Source organism: Elephas maximus, chromosome 10 (assembly GCF_024166365.1).
Source record: "Elephas maximus indicus isolate mEleMax1 chromosome 10, mEleMax1 primary haplotype, whole genome shotgun sequence".
NCBI classification, from domain to species: domain Eukaryota; kingdom Metazoa; phylum Chordata; class Mammalia; order Proboscidea; family Elephantidae; genus Elephas; species Elephas maximus.
The window spans coordinates 113,004,037-113,020,149 of NC_064828.1; the positions used below are offsets into that span (position 1 = coordinate 113,004,037).

The following is a 16,113-nucleotide window of genomic DNA, read 5'->3' on the forward strand; positions in this document are numbered from 1 at the left end:
TGTGTGCCTGAGTCCTGTCTGGGAGGCTTGGGGAGGGAACTGAGGCCTCGCACCTGCTGCCCAGAGCGGTGGGGCAACCCTGCCCCTCCGTGCTGGCTCTGGAGTCTGATGGGTCACATTGGGGGATGAAAGTGTGTGACCCTGGAGCCCGTGGGGTGTTGAAGTGTAGGCTCCTGAGGTCCACCTGTTGTCGGTAGTTAGCATGCCAGGTAACCCTCTGCTTCCACCCTCGGCAGCCTCCCTGGAGCCACATGCACACCCCTCATTTGATTTCCCAGCAGCCGCGGGGTGGGGGGGTGCGAGCTGATGTCCTTGTTGCCCATCGAGGAAGCCGGCCAGGACTGGTCAGGCAGTTGTGTAGCTGCAGGGGCCAGCGTGTCCCCTCCCCGTGTGACCTTGCATGACCTTGGGCAGCCAGTGCCTCTCCCTGCTGCTAGGCTCACTTCACAGGCCCAAGTGCAAGGATTAAGTGAGGGACAGCAGGAAGTCCCCAGGGCCACACAGCTGCTACTGCCACACATCCAGCAGCGTGTCCCCTGCGGGCTGGGCTGGGCACTTTGCATGTGGGGTGGGGTTGGTGGCACGTATTCAGGGGCCCACAGCCAGCCCCGTCAGCCGTGTAGCTAGTGAGTCAGGTAGCCTCTGTACCTCCACTGCACCTGTGCAGCCAAGACAGGGCCTAGAGGCGTGCCCGCCATCAGATGGCCTGGTGGCCTGCCACAGTCACTGCTGGCGAGTCCACGGAGCCACAGGCCCCACCCCACCCCCACCACAGTTTGCTAAAAGCCAGTGGTTCCTGGAGGCTCCCCAAGGGGAGTGGGCTTGCCCGGCCTAGCAGGGAGGGGACACAGGGGCTAAGGGTGTAGGGGCTGGCAGGTGGCGTGAGAGCAGGCCTGTTGCAGCAGCTGCAGAACTGTGCTCAGGTTCCAGCCAGAAAGTACTTGGCAGGAGAAGGAGTGGGGCCGGGGACAGCTCACAGCACCAGTCTCGCCCCCAGCCAATTGGCAGCGCCAGGGGTGCATCCACCCCAGCACAGAGCGAGCTCAGCCTGGCAGCCCTGCCACCAGGAGTCAGGCCAACACAGTGACCACCCTTCGTCTCCCGCCTGCAAATTCAAGAGCGCCCTTGATTCTCCAGTTTAGTGGGAAGGCCCAGCTCTGGGCTGGATTGCCATGTGAATCTGGGCCTGCTCCTCCTCCGTGGCAGGTTCCCCTAAAGGCCCTTCCTTCCACCTGGAGGTTGTGGAGCATGAGCCCTCAGGGTGGGGTGCAGGTCAGTGACACTCACCAGGCCCCCGAGAGTCAAGGTACCCCACCTTCCCGGGACACGTCCCTCAGATTCAGCAGTGCCGCCAGTAGCTCTCCTTCCGAGGTCGGGTCAGTTGCTACTTCACTGGTCTTTTTCCAAAACTGGCCCAAGTGCCTGGGGCTATGATGAGTTAATGGACATCTTTCATTAGCTCGTGCCCTCCTCCCAGCACTTGCCAGGGTGTGGTGTGCTTTTAAACTGGATGAACTTTCAGGAATGTGTGGCAGGATCTCATTCATTCATCCACTCATTCATTCATTCCAGACCCCCTACTACATGCCAGGCCCCAGAGCTGGGACACAGACACCAAACCAGACATGCCCAGCCCTTTGGAGCTCACGGTCTGGGCCCCATGGGAGCACACAGCCAGACACCTCGGTGCAGCCTGGTGGGTCAGGCAGGAGAGCTTCCTGGAGGAGGTGGTACCCGAGATGAGTTGGGGGCATTTCTGGCAAAGAGAGCAGCATGTGCATGACAGCCAGGGGATCTTGTGACTGGAGCAGGACCAGGCGGCCCACCCACAGTTCTGGAAACAGACGGTGTTTGTTCCACCAGGGGCTGGAGGTCGCTGGGGCCAAAGGCCCTCTCAAGGTTGTGTCTAAGCGAGGCTGTACTACAGGGTGCTGGGGCTGGGCCTGGCCCCTTGGCCCTCTCATCCCACCTTGGCGCTTATCACAGGAAGTCCTGTGGTCCAGAGAGAAGCCGGGGTCTCAGAAGCACGGGCGCAAGCCCCACCCCCGCCCGTTCTCTGAGGTGCAACCTGGCAGCCCCGCCCATCAGCTCCCTCATCTGACATCTGCCAGTCGTTGTGATGACTAAGGTGCCCACACAGTAGGGTTCAGGGTGCATCCAGACCCCTCGCCACCTCCAGCCTTCTCCAGAAAGGTGGCTTAAAGCCAGGTATTTGGGCAAGGTGGAGCTGCCTGGAGCCAGGTTTCGCTCAGCAAACAGGAGTGTGAGTTGGAGGACCAGGAGGGCAGGCATCCCTCTGCCCACTGAACAGCCTCTGTGGCAGGCTTGAGCCCAGGACAGGCCCCCAGCCCAAAAGGCCAAGAGCGGAGCCAGCAGAGAGCCAGCCAGACCTCAGTGTGCCTACCTGCACAACAGGAGCCCATTCACACAGGTTCAGAGGCAGGTCCAGCAGCCCCTGGCCTCCAGGCGTGGGCAGGCAGGCTTCAAGGTACAGAGATGAGCTGGTGGCAGGAAACTCGGTCAGCAACACCACAGACCACTGAGCAACTCCACTGACACCCTCAGAACTGTTTTATTAACAACAGCTCCGACTGAGCCTTCAGGGGCATTCCCAGGCAGTGAAGGCACTTGACAACATTCACACCGAGTTCACCACCAGAGCCCGAGGCCCCATGGGCACCGCTACCCCGGTAGGCTCCCTCTGCACAGCCCGGGCAGGGAGCGAGTGGGGCCTGGAGCCCACAGCCCCCGTGCCAGCCCAGCTCGGCCTTACACTCCTTACACCCTGTCTGGGACGGAAGACAAATGTGATGACCCCGAGAGGCTGAAAGGATGGAAACTGGTCATGAGCGAGCAGCACAATAAATGGCAGTGGGAGCTGGGTGCTGTGAGTGGGTGCGGGCCTGGACTGGTGGCCCGGTGATGGCAGCGAGAGGGGCTCTGTGGTTGGGGTCCTGGAGGCTGGATGAACAGCGCGCAGAATGCACAGACAGCCGGAGGCAGAGGCCCCCAGTCAAGGCCCACTCCACGGGGCTCCTGTGGCCCTCAGGGCTGCCAGCAGCTCTGCCCTTGACCTTGACATTCGCATGGCCTCCACCAGGCTCTCTCGCTGCCCGAGGCTCCCAGCTGCCCTGGGCTATGGCCCTGTGGACCCAGACTCCAGCATTCCCCCTGCCTCCTTTAGAAGCCTCCAGAGGCTGCTGGCGGGCCGGCCCCTGGGAGCATCAGGACCAGCTATGTGAGCAGGCCACGGGTGAGCCTCAGCACAGCCTCGTAGGTGACAAAGACCACCATGTTGACAGGGAACGCACGGCAGCAGTTGAGAGCCAGCCCTTTGAAGAGGACCCGTGGCCCCTCCTCTCGCACACTGGTCACCATGCAGTGCAGGAGGCCCCGGTAGCGCTGCTGGCCTTGCCCGTCTGCCTGCAGGCGCGACTTGATCACATCCATGGGGGTGGCCACAGCCCAAGCCAGGACCCCTGCACAGCCTCCGGCCACCAGCACGCCCAGTACATCTGCAGGGAGAGATCCACTCGTGCCTGGGCTGGATGCCTGGTGGGCACCCAGGACAAAGGCCCAACCCTAATGGAGCCCTGGGGTCACTTTACTGGCAAGTGGGGAAACTGAGTCTTGGGAGCGGGCCACATGACTTGTCCACAGCCACGTGATGACTTCGTGACAGAGACAGGCTGTCCTGATTTAGTTCTGTCTCCACATATGTAGAGGGACCATTTAACCCTAGGCTCACTCAGGTACCACTGTGGCATGACCTCACCTAAGTCTTTCTTCTTAATTCCGACTGGGCTGAGGCCCCTCCCCCCTCCCAGGCCCAGCCCCGGCTCACCTGGCTAGCTGTGGCCCTTTCCCTCCTGCCCCCCACCCCCAGGCCTAGCCCTAGCCTCACCTGGCTGGCTGTGGCTTCACCCCTCTTTCCTTCCCAGGCCCAGCTCTGGCCTCACCTGGCTGGCTGTGGCCCCACCCCTCCTGCCCTCCCAGGCCCAGCACTGGCCTCACCTGGCCGGCTATGGCCAGCAGGCGTGAGCCACTCGCAGAGGATGGCGTAGGAGAGGAAGTAGGTGGCGAAGGAGTGGCCGTCCCGTAAGAGCAGGGCCGAGCTGCCCTTGTAGAGGCCCCAAAGGCCCTCCTCACGGGCCACTGTGGTCAGGCAGTGCAGCGGCCCATGGTACTTGGGCCCAGGTGCTGGGCATACAGGCGCAGGGGGCACAGGACACATGGGGTGTGCAGGTGAGGACCATGAGGCTGAGAGACGCCGCTGCTGTGTCTGTGTCTGCAGGCGGACCTTGGCCACCTCAGTGGGCGAGGTCAGGAACACCTGGAGCAAGAATCAAGTAGGAATCAAGTAGTGCCCACACACCCCTGGACCCGAGGGAGGCGCCACCACTGTCCTCATCTTGCCTGTGGCGACTTCAGGGAGCCTGGGCCCTGGGAAGCTGCAGGTGACCAAGGGCGGTGATGGAGTGGGGCTCCAAACTAGTCTGCCCCCCCCAGGCCAAAGCCAGTGCGTTCTTCAGCACCACACTCTCTTCTAACAAAGCCACTAAAGTAAACGCCTGTGACTTAGGTTCTGAAGGCTTTTAACAGAATAATTGTCGGTTGCGTGATAATATTACCAATGACATTGGCTTCCTTTTCGAGAGCGCTCATCCGTGTCAGGCACCGTGCTGGGGGCTTTACAACCAGGATCTCATTTAATCCTCACCACATCTCTTACACATGAAGAGACAGGAGCTCAGAGAGGCTCCATAGTTTGCCCAAGTTCACTCAGCTAACAGGAGTCAGAGCCTGGAGTTGAGCCTGGTCATGTGCTCTTGACTTCTTTCACAGCCCCTGTGGTGGCCCCAAATAGCCGTTTGGTTGTCATGTGCATCTGCCCCTGCCGCTGGAGTGTGAGCCCCAGGAGGGCAGGGCACTTGGCTGCCACGGTCACCCCTGTGCCTTCATCTGCTAGTCTGGCCAGGCCGGTCTCTGTGACAATTGGTGGGAATAAGTGTGAGCCCCACCTGGCAATGGGTGACTTCCTGTTCAGTGCCCACACTGACAGAGGCCATTCCCAGAGTGCCGGGGGCCACAGGGCCTGCCTACCCCAGCCTGGGCCCCCCTAGTCAGCTCCATGGTGGCTTCCCAGTGACTTCCTGTCACTGTGGGGCCCCTGGGCCTTGACAGGGAGGATGTGGGTCCCTTCAGTCACCCCTCTGTCTCCCCACAGGACCATGCTCTGCTGGTCAGCTGGGACCCCTCAGCTGTATACTGCTGAGAGAGGGAGCCCAGCCCAGAAGGAAGCCCAGGTCCTCACCCACAATTCCCCCACTCACCGTGTGCCCTCACCCAGCCTCAGTTTCCCCACCTGCTGGACTTGGTGACCTCTCAGGCCTCTCGCCCTCTCTGCAGCCTCACATCTCACCCCACCCTCCCCATGCCCCTACTCACGCGGACGAGGCCGGAGGCGCATCCTGAGAGCGTGATGTCAGCCTTGGCAGGCTTGGCGTCAGCGCTGCCGTACCGGAGCCGGCAGATGTGCTCAAGGCAGTGGCGGTAGGTGCCGAAAGACACGGAGGAGACCAGGGACACGGTGCACACGGGCAGCGAGAGGCCCCTGTAGAAGCCCCACACCTGGCAGACAGACGGACCCACAGCAGGTCAGGCCAAGGTCCAGCTAGGAGGGGCCAGCTCAAAGGACCCAGACCTGGGAGCTGACCTCTAATCCTCACTCTGTCCCTACTCTCGGGGGGACCTCAGGCAAGTCAGTCCCTGCCTCAGAACCTGAGCTTCCTCAGCTGTAAAGTGAGGTCACAGCAGCACCTTTCAAGGCTATGGACTGACGAGATAACATAGGTCAAGGCCAGAGGGCCAGGCTCCAAGAAAGTGTGTGAGCCAGGCAGCTGTCTGGTGGTGCTGATGCGGGCTAGTGTGCTGTATTGTTGCTAGTTTTCATTAGCTCCCCCCTGGCCCACACCGAAATCCAAGTGCACTTTGGATAATGTTCCCAGGTCCCTCCTCTGGGGGACTCTAAGCGGGGCCCTGGGGGCCCTGATGACTTGACCCAGCACTGCCTTCAAGGGATGCCCAACCTGGAGGGGACAGAACTGCCCTCCTGTGACTTCCAGGTGCTTCAAATGCCATCTTTAGCGGCTCCTGCTCGCTGACCTGGAGGCAGGGGCCTCATTCTGAGCCCCGTGTACTAGAAAAGCCCCAGTTCTAGGCTCACCGGGGCCCATGAGATTGACACAATTATTCCCATTTGGAAGGTGAGAGAATTGAGGCTACAAGAGGGGAGGGAACCACTTACCAGCACCTGGCTGGTTGGTGAGTGGCAGTTCTGAGATCCCCATACTCCCTGCCTGTCTTCCGGCCCCAACCCCAGACCTACCCGCTCTCGCCGATATGTATCTCCGACACAGTGCCAGATGCCCGTGTATTTCGCCTCTGTCTGTATCCTGACCTGTGGAAGATGTGGGCTTCAGGAAGGGGTGGCTCAGGCTGAGGGCAAGGCCAGCAGGCCCCAGGGGAGAGGTAGGGTTACTCCTTGATTGTGGGCAGAGCAGAGACTGGGGTTTAAGATGAGACAGCTGGGGCCCAGGGGTGAGAAAAAGGGAGAGAGTGTCCCAAGGACCATGGGAGCCACTGAAGGCAGGGGAGGGCTGGGTCTGACTAGCATTCTAGAAAGGTCTTCTGGCCATGAATGGGCGGAGGAGACAGCAGGGCTTCAGGGTGGGCGGTGGGGCATGGTGATCACCGAACCTTCACTGTGTCCAGGGGGTAGCCCACAGCAACACCACAGACACCTGGGAGGAAATTAGAGGAGCCAGGTGAGAGAGTGGATGAGGGCCCTCAAGGCGCTCGAGCCCATCTACGGAGTGGGGAGACGTGCTCGTGCCAGGCTCAGGGCAGAGCAGACCCTGCCCTGGCCTGCTCATCTGCACGTGTCTGGTTAATCCTGGCAGCAATCCCCACGTAGCAGATGAAGAAACCGGGCCAAGCTGGCTAGCGCTTTTCCCTTCCCCAGGTCATTGGCGTCTCATTCTGAAAGCCAGGGTCACTCCCGGCCTCGTCACTGGCACCCTGTTTTGGGAGAGCTTTCAGTCCAACTGTCCAGCCGGCCACGTTTGCTGCCTCCAGGCCAGGCAGGTCAGCGCCCGCCCTCAGCTTTCCATCTGTGACGGGTTTGGCTGTGAGCCAGGAGGTAACTACACATTTCAGCTTTGGTGGCCGGAGGCAGGGGAGGCATGGCCTGAGCGAGGGTCCAGAAGCGAAAAAACCCAGGGTCACACCCTGGCCGGTGAAAAGGAAGGACTGCTTGGAGCCACCAGTTTGCATGGGACCGGCGGTGAGGAGCTTCTAGACCTGGCAGAGAGGCCTCAAATGTCAAGGCCAGCTCCCTGGACCAGAGTCTCTGTCCGCTGTACACAGGGGGCCAAGTGCCACCCCCCTGTTTCTTTCTCCCTTCCTGACACCAGGGCATCAACATCCAAGCCCCCAGCACTGCCATGGGGGAGCCTGCGAAGGAGCAGGCAGGTCTGTGGAGTCTCACACCCTGAGGGAGGCTAGTGAGAGCCATCTGAAAACAATAAGGAACATGGGGGCTGTGCCCTATTTACTGTGTACCCCAAAACCAAAAGAATATGTGTGAGCAGAAGAACAAAGTAAATGAATGAATGAAGCAAATGACTGACTGAGGGGCTTGGGTAGAATTACCTTCCTTGACCCTCACATGCACCTCCCCAAACTCCTACTCATCTGTCAAAGCCCTACCACAGCATCACCTCCTCTCTGGAGCCCTCCCTGACACCATGCTCAGGGCAGCCTCTGTGCCTGGAAGCATGTTGGTTAGAGCTTATCACACAGCCTTGCTGCTGTCCCTTGCATGCCATCACCCCCTCCAGAACTAGAGCTCCCCAAGGGCAGGGTCCAGGGACAAGCACGGAGCAGGGGCCTTGTTCACCCAGGCCTTCCTGTGGGCTCTGGAGGAAGGGACGCTGAACTCAGGTGCCCTTCCTTGCTACATGACCTTGGGCAAGGCAAGTCCCTTTTCTGAGCCTTCTCCTTGGGGGGCTAATGTTCTGGGAACTGGCTGGCCCCAGAGAGCAAGGCCTCAGAAAGCCTGGGCGGATGTGAGTGTGACCCCCCGACCCCCCACTAGGGAGCCGGCCCCCTGCTCTTTCCCCAGGCTTGGAGTGCCCTCCTCTCCTGCCCCCCATGCTATTCCCAGAAGTATGGGTGAGCCACCCACTCCTTCACAAGACAAATAAGGCCAGGGTGCCTCTCCCAAAATAGCACCAACAGCCTGCGGATCGATGGCTGGGGGCCTTTTTCCCAATTGGCCTGTTATCTCTGCAGGTGGATCTTTCACAAAAAGCCCTTCCTGGAGAGAAAACACTGAGCAAGCAGAGAGTGTGGCCTCAGAGCTGCCCCTGCAGGCCCTGTGAGGCTGTGGCTCAGCCAGACCGCCCTGTTTGGGCCCACCCAGACCCTGCTCTCTTCTCCCACCCTCCCTCTGGGCCCTCTCGCCCCTTCCCATGGCCCAGTCAACCCTCTGCACACCCACAACTCCCGGGCAGTGACATCCCTCAGCCTCCGGGCAGCCACCAACGCTGAACCTGTCCTGGCCTGCCTCCCACTGTCCCCCAGGCCAGTGCAGACGCCCCCCACACCCCTCCTCCTCCCGGCATCTATGGCCACACCAGGTCTTCACCGCTTCCTTGGGGAGCTCCGCAAATTGCCCCCCCTCCAACCAGAAAGGCCACCCAGCCCTGGGGCAGAGCACCACGTCCCCCAGCCCCTCCTGGTGTCCCCAGAGCAACCATCTCCCACATGGCCCCCCATCCTTGTCTCTGTTACCTCCAATGGCTCCAGCGACAAAATCCATGGAGGGTGAGGGGTGAGTGGTCTGGCGGGGCCCTGAGTCTGCCTGCTGGGGAAGGCCTGCAGCCACTACGGCAGTGGCCCAACAGTTCTCTGTCCACTCCTCACAGGCCTTAAATACCTGGGGCAGGAGGCAGAGGGCAGGGAGCAGGGTGCCTGCCACCAAGTGGCCACGAAGGCAGAGGGGTCAGTGCCCGCGTGCTGGGCAGCTGGACACCCTCCCAGAGCCCCCAGCCAAGGACCCTTGTCCCAGTGCCCTTGGGACCCGGGTGTCAGGAAAGTATGTGAGAGGTTCCGGGAGATGGCAGGCTCTCAGGGTGCTGGAGCTCTGTCCCACCACCTCCTGGGGAGAAGGGTAGGGAGCCCCCACTCCTTACAGCCCCGGCCCTGTCCTCTGGCCTCCCTGATGCCCCATATTTGCACAGAACTCCCGGCCTGGGGGAGCCCCTGGGTGGTACAAACATTGAATGTCCTCAGCTGCTAACTGAAAGGTTGGTAGTTCTAGTCCACCCAGAGGCATCTTAGAAGAAAGGCCTGGAGTTCTACTTGTGAAAATCAGCCACAGAAAACCCTATGGGGCATAGTTGTACTCTGACACGCATGAGGTTGCCATGACTTGGGGTCAATTCGACGTCAACTGGTTTTTCCTGCCCAGAGAACACTCAAAGCCCCCTCCCTTATCCACCCAGCACTTTCTGAGCTGAGGCTGCACTGAGACAAACCAAGCCTAGTCCCTGTCCCTGAGGAACTCCAGTCCATGGAGAGGGGAGGGGCAGGACAGGCCACAGTTCTTCAACACAGGGAGAAGCTGCCCAGAGGCCCCCGGGAGATGCCCACCACCTGCCCTGAGCCCTCCCCACCACCCTGGTCTCATCTCTTCTTCTGTCCCCTGAGTCCGCAGCCAGGTCGGCCTCCAATTCTGAGTCCCCTGCCCAGAAGGAGCCCAGTACTCAGCAAGGGCTGGCGAGGGCAAGCTGAGCGGCAGGGACCCAGCCATCCTGGCCCCACCACCAGGGGTGTGGGGCTCTCGCGTTAGGCACTAACCAAGTTGTCCAGGTCACTCCTGAAAGGGAAGCCAAGCCAATTAAAGGTCACTTGCATCTTGCTGGTGAGGCCTCACGTGTGCACCCCCCTTTACAGTTTACCAAGCACTTCTCATTCACAGGCTCATGGAGTCTTCCTCACAGCCCCGGGAGGGAGGCAGACAGGCCAGGGCTGATGGTCTCCATTTTACAGATGGAGCCACTGAGGCCCAGAGAGGGGCCTGTCCAAGGCCATGCCAGTGACAGGGCTGGAATTTGAGCGCCAGCCACCTTTCAGGCTGTGCTGGGGGACTGACGCTGGTGAGCCTCACCTCCAGGGCCCTTACCACCATGGGCTCTCACAGAGGCTCGGCCCTTCACAGTTTACAAAGCCCCCAGCATACACCCCCGGCGTGAGCCACACTGCAGCCCTGCGTGCGAGGTGGCTACAGCGACACTGAGGCTATTGCCCCCTCCCCCCCCCCCAAAAAACAAATGAGCTGCCATCGAGTTGATTCCCACTCATGGCAACACTATGTATGTCAGAGTAGAACCGCTGGATAGGGTTTTTTGTTTCGTTTTTATAGTTTATTTTGTTTGTTGTTGAGAATATGCAGAGCAGAACATACACCAATTCAACATTTTCTACATGTACAATTCAGTGATGCTGATTACATTCTTCAAGTTGTGCAATGACTCTCACCCTCCTTTTCTGAGTCATTCCTCCCTCATTAACATAAACTCACTGCTCCCTAAGGTTCCTATCTAATCTTTTGAGTTGCTTTTGTCAGTCCCATATAGATAGTTCTTAAAAGAGCATATTGCTCAAGGCAGACATTCTTTGCTAGTTAAGCTGAACTATCATTTGGTACTCCTTAGGGTTTTCATGGCTGTGACTTTTCGGAAGCAGATCGCCTGGCCTTTCTTCCGAGGTGCCTCTGGGTTGGTGTGAACTGCCAATCTTTTGGTTAACTGTTCAAGCTACCCAGGGACTCCTTGTCTCTTGCCCAGAGCCACACAGCTGGAACCAGAGTGAGTGGCCCCACTGACCAGAAAACAGGAAGGGGAGGGGCAGGTGTGGACAGCTCTGGGCCTGGGCAGAAGGGCAGGAGGCCACGTGTCCGGCTGTTTTCCTGCCCTCTGACAGGCTGGCCTGTAGGCTGACCTTGAGCAGGCTGAGTGCTGAACGAAGGGTAGCCTCCTTGGCCCATCGGCTTTCAGGGCCAGTGGGGTACACGGCGTGGGCAGTGCCAGCTGCCACAGCAGAAGGCAAAAGGGCAGGATGTGATGCCCAAGGCCACTTCCAATGCCCATCCTGGCCTTTAGAGAGACACAGCTCAGCATATGGTCAGGAGCCAGGCTGCCTGCATTCAAATCCTGGCTCTGCCACTAGTGGCTGTGCAACCTCAGGCAAGCCCCTTGACCTCTCTGTGCCTCCATTTCTGCATCCACAGAATCTCTGTGGCCGTTCAGGGCGAGCTCTGGGTGCGTCCCTGTTGAAGTGGTGAGCCAATGCCGAGGCTGCACTCACAGAAGTGGTGAGCCAATGCCGAGGCTGCACTCACAGGAGCATAGAGTCTAGAAGGAAGGAGGTGATGGGCCTTTCTGGGCCAGGCAAATGCACTCAGACCTTGGGTTCGACTGCAGATGCTACAACTGAAGAGGACAGTGACTTGGACAGTGAGGGTTTGAAGCCATGCCGTTTGACTGAAAGAACAGGGACCCACTCCGTCCCCCATTTCCTGTAGCGTGTCGAATGCAGTAGCGGCAGGAGTCCAAGAGTTGCCCCGGACACCTCTCCTCTCTACCCCACGTCCACTAAGTCACCCAGTCCTGCACGTTGTAAATCCACTTTCAGACCAACTCGCTGTTGTCTGCCCGCACGGCCCCTCCAGCACTCTCTTTTCCCTGTCCCCACCCTTCACTCACATGTCCAACAAACACCACTGCTCACTCTTTGCCAAACTCCAGGGGCTGTGGACCTGGCAATAAACAAAACAGACCAAAGTCCCTGCCCTGGTGGATCTTAAGTGCTGGGCGGGCGGGGCGAGGGGAGGGGGTGGGCAGAGAGCCTATAAGATAAATAACTAACATACCAAGTGTGTCAGGTTCTGGCAAGGGCCAGGAGAGAACAAAGGGGAGAGGGACAGGGTGTGGTGGAGCAGGAGGGATGGTGTTAGGAAAGGCAGCCCAAGAAGGTGACACCTGAGATGACCGTGTTCTCTCGGTCACCACAGCCAAGTTTCACCTGACTTTGTCTCCTGACCAAGCATGCCTGTCATGGTGAGGGTTGTGTGTCAAGTTGGCTGGACCATGGTTCTCAGTGGCTTGGCAGTGACCTAGTGATATAGATTGGCAGTTACGTAATGATGCATCACTTTGTGATATACCATAATCACCTCCATGATGTGATCAGCCCATCAGTTGTATATATGTATCTATGTGTGTGTGTATGTATATATACACACACACTACACTGGTTTTGCTTCTCTAGAGAACCCAGCCTAAGACAATGCCCAAACTTAACCCTTTGTCCATGGCAAAAAAAATGGAAAACACATCACCTCTCTGTTTAGGCCGCTTCGTACATGTCTAAACGTTTCCCCACTCATCTGTGAGCTTCTGGCAGGCAGAGTGGAGCCTGACTTGTCTCCATGCCCATGGCACCCAGCACAGGACAGGCACTCTGGGGAGGCTGGGTAAGTAAAAGAGTGAGAAAGTGAGTTAGTGGATGAAGGGATAGGTGTGTGGATGGATGAGAGATGGATAGGTGTATGGGTGGGGGGGGTGAATGTGTGGTTGGGCAGGTGGACAGATGGATGGATGATAGGCGGGTGGGTGAGTAGCAGGATGGATGGATGGACAGGAGGACAGCAGTTTGGATGGATGGATGGAGAGATGGACAGATACATGGATGGATGGAAGGATGGATGGATGGCCCAGTAGGGCCCCACCAGGATGGGATGAGGAAGGACTGCAGGACCCAAGACAAGCCATTAATCAGTCAACACCATTATTACCGTCAGTGGGGCCAGCCTTGTGCTGGGCCCTAAGGATTGAGGGAACCCCTCAAGGAGGTGCCACCTACTTCCCTACTGTTAGGGATTGAATCGTGCCTCCAAAAATTTCGTGTCAACATGGCTAGGCCATGATTCCCAGTATTGTGCGATTGTCCGCCATTTTGTCACCTGATGTGATTTTCCTATGTGTTGTAAATCCTACCTCTATGACGTTAATGAGGCAGGATTAGAGGCAGTTATATTAATGAGGCAGGACTCAATCTACCAGATTAGGTTTTGTCTTAAGTCAATCTCTTCTAAGATATAAAAGAGAGAGGTGAGCAGAGAGACAGGGGGACCTCATACCACCAAGAAACAAGAGCCAGGAGAATAGTGCACCATGGGACCCAGGGTTCCTGCTCTGAGAAGCTCCTCAACTGGGGAAGATTGATGACAAGGACCTTCTCCCAAAGCCAACAGACAGAAAAAGCCTTCCCCTGGAGCTGGCACCCTGTATGTGGACTTCTAGCCTCCTAGATTCTGAAAGAATAAATTTCAGTTTGTTAAAGCCACCCACTTGCAGTATTTCTGTTAGAGCAGTGCTAGATGACTAGATAACAAAGGGGAGAGGGGCAGGATGTGGCAGGGAAGTGGCAGCGCCATGTTAAGAAGGGCATCCCAAGAAGGATGTCCACCCATCCAACCCTCACCCCATCCACCCCACACCCTTTCACATCCCCGCCCCCACTCCACCATCGATCAACCTCCCACCCACCCTCCACCCATCCAGCCCTCACTCCCACCTTCTTCACCCATCCACATCCCACTCCCCCCCCACCCCTATATCATCACCCCCTCCCCTAATTCCATAGAACACCTGCCCTTCCCGAGAGTGGTACAGCTGGAGGAGCTACCTGTCTCGGCCTCAGTTGAAGAAGCCAATGGTATTAGATGACATTAAACAATTATCGTTATTCCAACAGGTGAAATCACAGCAGCCAAGTTATGTAGGAAAACATTCCCATGTTTTAGAGATACAGACAGAAGCAAGGGCTGAGATGACAGGATGCCTGGGACTTACTTCAAAACCGTCCAGCAAAAAAAGAGAGAAAGGAAAGCAGGAGGGACGGCAAGGGGGGTGCAGAGTGAGAAGCAAATGGGGCAAAACATTCTTGAATCTGGGCCGTGGGCATGTGGGCTTTGGTCACAGTCTTCTACCTCAGTGCATTCCACTTCTCTGTATGTCTGGAACTGTTCATGGTAAAAAGTATCAAAAGAAAAGCAGAAAATTGACCAAGGGTTAGCCTAACCACAGCAGGCCACAACCACAAAGGCCGACTCCTTTGTCAGAATCTGAAAAGCTTAAGAATGAGACGGAGCACGCGAACCAGTTCAATGGGCAGTAGACGTGCGTACCAAAACTAAATTACAATTTACCCCAGGAAATGAGTTAAAGAGCTACCCAGTATCATACGTCACCCGCGTAACAAATAAAAACCACCCTCCAACAGACGGACCGGGACCCGTTCAGAAAAGATCACCCAATCGTGATCTTAGTGCTTTGTCTTTATCCAGTCATAGCCTGTAAGTAATTTACTCATGATGAAAAAGTGTATAAAAAGTACTTATCGATTGTACTTCTTTGGATTTTGGTCTGTTTATAGCCTGAGTATTTCCAGCCAATTCCCCATTTTGTTTTCCCATGTCACAATAAAAATCTCTCTGTTGCACAAGGCTCTGGCAGAAACTGTTTATCTACCAGACATGAAAGGAACCGCCGGTACCCTGCCTGGCCCCTTCCAGGCCACAGGACTGACAGTGGCGGTGGAAGCACCTGGTGGTCATTGGGGCAGCAGACAGAGAGGGCAGGGAGGGGGCCTGCTCCAATGGTCCCTCCTGTACCCCACCTCCCAGCCAGCTGACCCAGGACAGGATCACCTGCCCACACTTGATTTGACCTCTGTGCCCAGGTCAAGAGGCCCCTGGTGGCCAGACTGTCAGGGGAGAGCTCAGCCTGAGCCCCTCAGACTGGGTTTGCCTCTGGGCTTGCCTTTCCTACCGTGTGATCCTGGGCCAGTGGTGTGACCTCTCTGAGTCTTGACTTTTCCAATAGGTAGTGGACTTGGGGGTCTTCTCTCCTGGGGTGTGCAGATGGCAGGAAGAGAAGCCCGTGAGGCAATGCTTAGGCCACCTCAAGGCCACCCTCCCACAGGGCCTCGGGTACAATCAGTAGTAGTGAGGCCAGTTGTGGCCTCCTGCACCCCTCAGAGCCCTACTGTGTGCAGCAAGGAGGCAAAAGGAATAACTACAAATGACTTTTTTTAAATCCAGAGCTAAGAGGCTCAACCAACAGAGAAAGTGAGAGTCCACACCTAGGCCTGGGCTCCTGTCTGCCTGCCTGAAGCAGGCAGGCACTGACATTCCCTTTTTTTTTTTTTTTTAATAATATTTTATTGTGTTTTTGGTGAAAGTTTACACAGCAAATTAGGTTCCCATTTGACGATTTCTGCAGAGATTGTTCAGTGACAACAGTTAGATTTTTCACAATGTGCCAACATCCTCTTTGGGTCTGGTTGCTCTGCTTCCGGTGCTCGCGTTTCCCTGCCCCCTTATCTTTCCAGAATTGCTTTGGAGCCATTGTTGATCTTCTGGGCCCACACAGGCGGTTCTTTAAGGGAGCACTGTACTCACGGGTAATAAGCCTCCTTTATTTTGTGTGCCAACCTGTTATTTCATTAAAAGGTGATAGTTTCAGTTCAAGTTTTAAAGAGTATCTCAGGGAGATAGTCTCAGGGAGTCCTCTAGTCTCCACTGGTCCAGTAGGTCTGGATTTTTTCAGAATTTTAGCTCTGTTCCACATTTTTCTCCCCTTCTCTCAGGCCCATCTATTGTGGCCCTGATCAGAACAGATGGCAGTGGTAGCAGAGGACCACCTAATTCTTCTGGTCTCAGGGTAGGTGAGGCAGTGGGTTGTGTAGGCTATTAAACCTGTGCACTGCATAGTTTCTTCTCTGAGACTTCGGTTTCCATCTTTCTCTTTTGCTCCTAACAAGTAGAGGCCAATAGTTGTATCTTAGATGGCTGCTCACAAGCTATTAAGAAGACCCCAGACGCTACTCACCTTACTAGGATGAAGAACATAAATTTTGTGGTGCCAGTTGACTGACTTGTCCCACGAGACTAAGGTCCTATGCCTTCAAACCTGGTGTGAT

The 16,113-nt window shown here is 57.0% G+C and overlaps 1 protein-coding gene across 1 annotated transcript; it reads right to left on the bottom strand.

Moving 5' to 3' along the window:
- Positions 1 to 3,015: 3,015 nt before the first annotated feature.
- Positions 3,016 to 5,645, bottom strand: SLC25A47 (solute carrier family 25 member 47). Its single transcript, XM_049899624.1, has 3 exons — positions 5,449 to 5,645; positions 4,015 to 4,333; positions 3,016 to 3,515 (listed from the first exon to the last, which is right to left on the bottom strand). The coding sequence occupies exons 2-3, from the start codon at positions 4,232 to 4,234 to the stop codon at positions 3,235 to 3,237; spliced, it is 501 nt and encodes a 166-aa protein (XP_049755581.1). The 5' UTR covers positions 4,235 to 4,333; positions 5,449 to 5,645; the 3' UTR covers positions 3,016 to 3,234.
- Positions 5,646 to 16,113: the final 10,468 nt, after the last annotated feature.

Excerpts from the sequence above, each read along its gene's own strand:
- SLC25A47 (XM_049899624.1), bottom strand. The coding sequence starts at position 4,234 with ATGTGTCCTGTGCCCCCTGCGCCTGTATGCCCAGCACCTGGGCCCAAG. Across the intron at positions 3,516-4,014 it reads TGCTGGCCATAGCCGGCCAG|ATGTACTGGGCGTGCTGGTG; the intron begins GTGAGGCCAGTG and ends CTCTCCCTGCAG.